At 45.2% G+C, this 7,341-nt stretch overlaps 1 protein-coding gene across 1 annotated transcript; it reads right to left on the minus strand.

Moving 5' to 3' along the window:
- Positions 1-854: 854 nt before the first annotated feature.
- Positions 855-5,304, minus strand: LOC130736304 (uncharacterized). Its single transcript, XM_057588145.1, has 6 exons — positions 5,277-5,304; positions 4,774-5,039; positions 3,945-4,059; positions 1,871-2,434; positions 1,062-1,747; positions 855-869 (listed from the first exon to the last, which is right to left on the minus strand). The coding sequence occupies exons 1-6, from the start codon at positions 5,302-5,304 to the stop codon at positions 855-857; spliced, it is 1,674 nt and encodes a 557-aa protein (XP_057444128.1).
- Positions 5,305-7,341: the final 2,037 nt, after the last annotated feature.

A 7,341-nucleotide genomic window follows, 5' to 3' on the forward strand; every position in this document is an offset into this window, starting at 1 on the left:
GAGCCTGCGCTATTATTATAGTTGATCGCGGGCGAGAAAGGGAACGAAGCAAATTCGCCAAAGTTAGATATCTTCGATTTCTCTAAAAGTATCTCCAAACTCTCCATTGTAACAAAAGCGTGCTCTTTTTCTCCGAAAGGAGTTTTTTAACGAGGCGCTACATCAATAAAACGAAAATTCATGAAATTCGTGTCCAAAGATTCCAGGGATTCCCTGACGATCGGAATTGCCGATCGATATAAAGAATTACGATGATCACTAGGTGGGACAAGCTTGATCTCCAAAGGGGCTTGCTGGAACCCTGAAGGTGGCGGCGATTCCACAAATGGCCTTTGACGCCTGGGAATCACCCCCCGGAAAGTCTGACGTGATCGCCGGTCCCGTAAACGATGTGCTGGGTAAGTCTCGCCAGAATACGACGAGCGCCATTAACTAGGCAAAAGTCTTGGGACCCCCAAATGGCCATTGGGACCCAAGCATTGTAAGCCCCGAGCGGGCAAAGCCCCGAGCGGGCAAAGCCCCGGGCGAAGCCCTCAAGAATGGAGGCCGTTAATCCTTTTGTGGAAAACGTTTAAAGTCTTGGCGGAGAAATACCAAGCAACAAGCCCTAGTTAAAATTAATGCACGAAATCGTTAGGCGTAATTCAATCACATGACGCGTGAAAAATAGCGCAAGGTATAAGGTCGGCGAATGAATAAGGTGGAAGGCGAGTGCTTGGTCACTCAGGATGTTGAGTATTTTATTACTCCGGGGCGTCGGGGCGTTTAACTATGAAATTCATTCTTAAATTTTTAAAACAATAAGAATGCGGCGATTTGCGAAGTGACGACAAAAGGATTTACGGCGAGAGCAATCATTCGATAATCGCCTAAACTTAACAATCATTCAGTGAGATTTACAAAGCATACAAAGGCGATGTGAACGCAATGGCGGTAAAAGCTAAGTAAAAATTAAAATTACATTATTCATTATTTCTTTCTTCTTCTTCTGCTTCTTCTTCTTCTTCTTCAGTTGCGGCCCAGAGGTGTTGGTCAATCAAAGGAGGATCATCGGGACCAACTAGCCCTTCAGCAGTGATTTCTTTCATTATTCCCATGGCGCTAAAATCAAGATTCGGGAACAAGTGTTGAGCCTGGTCCTTGGCGAGGTAGAAGCCCCGCTCGCGATTGTCATATGCAATGTCGGCGGCTTGTTCCCTCGCCTCAGTGGCTTTGGCTTTCTCCACTGATAGCTCGCCCTCCAGCTCTTTGATCCTCGCAAGATGGGAAGTAATCTCAGCATCTTTCGCGACGAGGGTTGCCCCATAAGCCTCGTTCGCCTTCTTGATCTCTTCAGAAGTAGCCCGCATCGCCTCCAGATCTGCCTTCACCAAAGCCAAAGACTCAGCGGACTTTTTCTCCTGCTCCGCCATCGCCTTCTTTGCTAACTCCAGTTCAGCGCCCAATGTTTTAAGCTCTGACTCCTTGGCAGCCAGCGCCTCGCTTTTGGCGGCCAAGTCTTTCTCTGCCTGATCTTTTTCTTTTTTACAAGCTTGGAGGCTTGCGTCAAGGCCGTCCGCCTCCTCCTTCATCAGCTTCAGATGGTCTTCAAGCTCGCCGATCCTGTTTCCCGCCGAACCAATCAACTTGTCGGCGTGAACTTTTTCCTTTCCCGCCTGCGCCACCAGTTTGTCGCAGCATTTTTCCCAAGCAGCAGCGGCTTCTTGGTGCCGATCACTCTCAGCCTTCAACCGTTCAGCCTCAGCAGCTGCGGAGTTGAAGTTGTCAAACGCGTGGGCGAAGATACACCCAGCGCGTAGAAGACAGGCAAGGGTCTCCTCCTTGGTTTCATTAATACCCCGGCTCAAAACTTCTTTTTCTATGACGTCACGGTTGAGGCCGGTAAGCAAGAACTCCGAAGGTTCAATGGCATTGGGAAGCATATTGTGGTAGCTAGAAGAGCCACCCTCGTTGCCAGGAGCTCGCTCGATCCGGGCTGCTTCAAAGGTAGTGGCGGCACCAGGAGAAGATCTCTCCTCATGATGGGGCGGGGAAGACATGGAGCGCCCATCATTCGTTGGAGGCGGGCTAGGAGGTGTGACTTGGCGAGGAGGAGACTTGGAGGTTTCTTTTTCTGTTTCTTTCCCCCCGGCGGGAGCATCAGAGGACGCGGCAGCAGTTGTGGCGTTGAGGGCGGCTGAAGGTGAAGAAGTGTTGGTGGTGGTGCCAGCAATTGATGACTGGCCAACAGTTGTGGGTGTGGCACCTACAGTGGTGGACTTGGCGGCAGCAACGGTGGCTGTACCACCGGCGGCAGAATTGGGAGCAGGTTGGGCAGACTCGGTGGCCGCGGTGGCGGAAACATTGGCGGAGGCTTTGCCAACATTCTTGCCTTTGGATACAGCGGCAGTGATGGGTTGAGCGCCGGGGTTAGAGGAGCCGGCGACTGCAGATCCTGGGGCGACAGATGAAACTTTAACTAACCTCCTCCTTTTGGGGACTTGGGCGCCCTCGGCTTGGTTCTCAGCACCGCCCCGCTTTTTCCCGTCGCCCTCAGCGTTGAACTTTGGAGAGAAACGGGCCATTTTCCTCTCGCGAGCCTTCAGGAGCTCGGCGTTGGTGAAGTTCATATCTTCTGCAACAATAAATAGAAACAAGGGTCAGTAGCAACATAAGGGGTAAGAAAGAAAATGGCGATGATAAAAAATAAACTATAAGTGACCTAAGTATTTGGGTGTCCTTGAGAGGCGAGCGCCCTCAAGGACTGTTGAGCAGTCAAGGATAGGAAGCGGGGCGAGGAGATTCTAAGTTCTTGATTTCTTAGTGCCTCAGCTTCAGCTTGTAATTTAGCAGCTTGTTCCAGAGCTTCCAATCTTGCAGCTTCACGCTGTTCTGCTTCAATCCTTGCAGCTTCTTCTTCTTGTTCTTTCTTTTTCTGGCTTCTTCAATAGCAGTATAGAGCTGTTCTCTCATCAGCTGTTCATTCAAAGTTTTTCTTCTTCTGACACTTATTCTTTTCAGCATTTCGAAACCCCACCATCACTGGAACTTGATCAACCATCCAAGAACACAGATGATCTCAGTCCTCAACAACCATGTCTGGATGCTCACTGAGGTCAGTGCGACCATGCAGATTGCGAACCCTTAAAGATGCTTCATGATTAAATGAGTTGATTCAATCAAGGAGGGTGTTTGGTCCAGAGTAGGTGTAGGGAACGAGAGAGAGGTTTGGTTCAGGTGATCAAGAGTGATTGCTACTAGCTACCTCAGAGGAAGAACCAATCTGCAGAGTCTGATGTGCAGATATATTGGTCTCAGGGTTTTGATGAGAGGTTTCAGTCTCAGGGTTTGGTGATTTGTCTGGGGAATGGTTTGAGACTGACTCATCATTCTCTGGAAGAGGAGAATGAGGAGGAGGAGGTTGCATAGAAGCCAGAGGGACCGCTTGGATTGGGGAATCCGGAGCAACCAGAGGTTCTGGCCTGGGTCCAGAGGAGCGGTTTGGACTTGGAACATTTAGAAAATGTTCAGGAATTTCTGAAACTCTTTCTCTGACAAGTTGAAAGAATCGGCGAGAAGCTTCAGATTTATTGGAAGGAGAAGAAAAAAGAACATTGGTACGATTAGAAATAGTGGGACAGGGGTAGAGATCTTCTCTTTCAGAGTGTTCCTCATTTGAGTGATCAGAGGGTTGAGGCTCAGAGTTGGATTTTTCAGGATTTGGTATCTCTTGAGCTTGTGTCTCAGAAATTATTGGTTCAGAGGGTTGTGGATTGTATGGAAGAATAATGGGTGAGGTCGAAGCAGAGGGTTTGTCAGCTTCTCAATGGAAGGTTGGAAGAATGAGGCCCTAGGGGGTGAAGTATGAGAAGTTGGTTGATTAATTGGTGTGGGTTCAGGAATGGTTTCATCATGAATTGCATCAAGCAAATTTAAATCATCATCTGAAAGAACAACAAACTTACTTGAAGCTCTAGCTGCAGATCTTGTGATTCTGGTAGAAGGTGCAGTTCTAGCAGGCTCCTGAGTTGGTTGCAGATGAGTGACTTGAGTTGCAATCCTGACCTTCTTGGCCTTCTTCTGAGGAGGTCATTCATTATCATCATCATCATCACCATCAGTGGGATCCTTCTCCTCAGAGGCTTCAACTAGTTTTCTCTTAGTTTTCCTCTTCCTGGGAGACTCTGGAGGGTCTTGAAGATTTCTGAAGAGTTCATCCACATCAATCTCATAGCCTTGCTGCTTTAGATCATCAAGGTAGATTATGATTGCCTCTGGGTCATCAGCCTTGGACCAGAGGGGGTAGTCCTTCAGATGGGTTCTTCTTCTTGGTCTTGCATCAGCAATTTTAACTTCAGCCTTTGTTTCTATCCGGACCATTCTCTTCATGGATGTAGGAGTGAAGACATCCCTAGTAATTGTTGTTAAGTCTTCAATGCATCCTAATTTTTGCAGAGCCTTTATCAGTTTGCTCTCTATGAAGAAGTCAGAAAGCAGTCTGCCAAACGGTATGTATTTGATTGCAGACTTGGGTGAAGCAGTAGTTCTTGACTTCTTGATGCACTCCTTCAGATAGGAGAAGAGAAAGTAGGGCAGGCAGACTTTGCGGTGCTCCTTGATGAAGAAAAGCAACACATTCTGGGTAAAGTTGATGTAATCTGGAGAGCTTCCCTTAGGCCTTTGATTTATGCAGTTTACCAGAATCTTGTGCCAGATTCTCAGATCAGGATGAAGATCCTTGGTCTTGCAATCACTTCTCCCTGGCTTCCATGCAGAGTAAAGAGTCATGTTGACCTTCTCCTTGGTGCTGGGTTTGACTTTTGATTCCTGCAACTGGAATCTGTACCCATTGCTTGTCTCTGCACCCAGAAGCCTTACAAATGACTTCTCAGAAATGATAATCCTCTTTCCCAAAACAAACGAAACCACTTGATGCTCATTGCAGTCAGCGTGCTTCCAGAATTCCTTCACGAGTTTATCATTAACTAGACCATGGAGTCTTTGGAAATACCCTTCCCAACCTTGAGCTTGAGCTTCAAGACGAAGATCGACCCCATTATCTGCAATGTTATCGAGGTCAAATCTCCATTCAGCAAGAACTTGGAGATCTTATGGAGGGAAAACACAGGTAACTGCACATCTTCTCTGAGATAGGGGAACAACATCTTCAGCGTCTTGGACTTGTGCTTGAGCACCCTCAGTCGATCTATGACGCAGAACACGACCCACTTGCCCTGTTGGAAGACCCACAACCATTCTAGGAAATACTCTTCCATCGGCGGAATCGGACCTTTCACCGAAGTCAGCTCTTTCAGAATTCGCCATTGTTGAAGGTAGGAGGTTTGGGTAGAAGAGAGATGAGTGAGAGCGAGAGAGAATCGAAGAGGATGAGGGTTTTAAAAATAGGAGAGAGAAGCAAAAGACGTGAATGATGGAAAACGAGTGTGCGTAGTGGTTTTAGAAAGTAACCGTTGTTGATTGTAAAAGAAAAAGTAAAATCAACGGTTAAAAATTAAGAACATCATTATGAACAGTTAATACACAGATCACACGGTGGAGATAAAGCACATCAACACTCATTACAACAGATTGTCAGCACGGGCACAATGAACGATGTATCAAAGTAACTGACACACGCTTACTGTCTCGTCTCAGAGTAAGCACCAATGGGTACTTATCTTCTGACCGAGTTACCTTCTGAACTAGACATCTTCTGATGAGGAAGCATCATAGTCAGAGGTTCTGATTCATCTTCATACTGGATAAAAGTCCATATTCAGATTTTTCAGTATAAATTTAAATCTATCATCTGCTAAGGGCTTTGTAAAGATATCTGCCCATTGATGGTCAGTATCAATAAACTTCAGAAGAAGTACGCCCTTCTGAACATAATCTCTAATAAAGTGATACTTTACCTCAATATGTTTAGCCCTTGAGTGTAAGATTGGATTCTTATTGAATGAGATTGCAGCAGTGTTATCACAATAAATTGGAATGTTGCTCTCAAGGATTTGATAATCCTCTAGTTGATGTTTCATCCAGAGCATCTGAGTGCTGCAAATAGCTACTGAGATATATTCTGCCTCTGCAGTGGATAGTGCTATAGTAGATGTAAGGCCCAAGTTTTAACGCTTTGGATAAGTGAATAAAATAAAAGAGTTTATTTGATTAAGATAAATTTGTGAAGGAAAAAGGTTCAGGAAAAGTCCAAGAATTATCGAAAAACCCATAAGAGTTATAGCACGACTAACATACGCTTAATCCTAGGTCAAAGGTATTAGTGAATAGTTAATTTACGCTTTAGGACACGATGGAAACTAATTCCAAAAATCCTCAGAGAAATGTTAGAACTTCTCTTTTCCGTCCTTAAACAATTATTTCGATGCGAAATCTTGGAAAGTACGAACGTCAAATTCCAATTCTCGGAAGTTTGCCGAAACGGAATCCCTGATAGTTCGAGAAAACCTAAGATCGACAGACGATGAAGACTTTTTCTATTCGGAGCTGCAAAAGAAGATTCCACCCGCGTTCTCCTATTTCTCTCATCATTCCTAATCTTTCTTCAGAAGGAAGTTTTCTCATCCGACGATCACTGCAAAAAGTAGTTTTTCGGGATAATCCGACTTACACCGACTTATGCCGATTTTGGATCTTTTGGTTTAATTCCAAGAATCCTGTTTTGAGTTCTGGAATTCTGTCGCCAGAACCTATCTTAGAATGCGCAGAGGAACGCGTAGGAAAAATCGGAATCGCAAAAAAATCTTTTTTCCGTTTTTTCCAAAACCTATAAATAGCTTGAAAATTAGATTTTTTGCAAAAAAATACCCATTTCCCCTCCCCAAACCCGCGAGCACCTAGAGAGAGAGAGAGATCCGGATCTTCGTCGTTTCTTGCCCGTTTGCTTCACCGATCGTCACTAATCGAAGACCTCGAGGTAGGTAAACTATACTCTCCTTCGAATCGTCGTTTCTGTCCACTTCTCCTACGACTTTCTGAGTTCAAAATTTTGAGGTTTTTGAAAAACTGTTCAAATACGCTGATTTCAGTGTCTAAACTTCTTCCCTGCATGCTCCTGAGCGTGTTCTGCGGATTAGATTTTGTCGAATGTCGACGAAATGCCGCCGGGATCAATTTCTACCTTAAATACACATTTTTCGGCAAAGTCGCAACCTTTACGCTCTAATCTATCGACTTGGCTTAGTGCTAGTAGGATTTGTCGTCATAAACGTCGTTGTGGACGTCCCCATCCAATTTGTTTTTCAAAAATCCAATTTTGAAATTTTGAGCTAAAAATAATGACCAAACTACCCCTATATCAGTTTTCGATCCGAAAATTTTTCCGAGCCTAGAACCGTCTTAGTT

This window comes from Lotus japonicus, chromosome 2 (assembly GCF_012489685.1).
Source record: "Lotus japonicus ecotype B-129 chromosome 2, LjGifu_v1.2".
In the NCBI taxonomy this organism is placed as follows: Eukaryota; Viridiplantae; Streptophyta; class Magnoliopsida; order Fabales; family Fabaceae; genus Lotus; species Lotus japonicus.

Excerpts from the sequence above, each read along its gene's own strand:
- LOC130736304 (XM_057588145.1), bottom strand. The coding sequence starts at position 5,304 with ATGGCGAATTCTGAAAGAGCTGACTTCG. Across the intron at positions 5,040-5,276 it reads TTCTGAAAGAGCTGACTTCG|ATAATGGGGTCGATCTTCGT; the intron begins GTGAAAGGTCCG and ends ATAACATTGCAG. Across the intron at positions 1,748-1,870 it reads CTTGCTTACCGGCCTCAACC|CTGCTGAGGCTGAACGGTTG; the intron begins GTGACGTCATAG and ends TCAACTCCGCAG.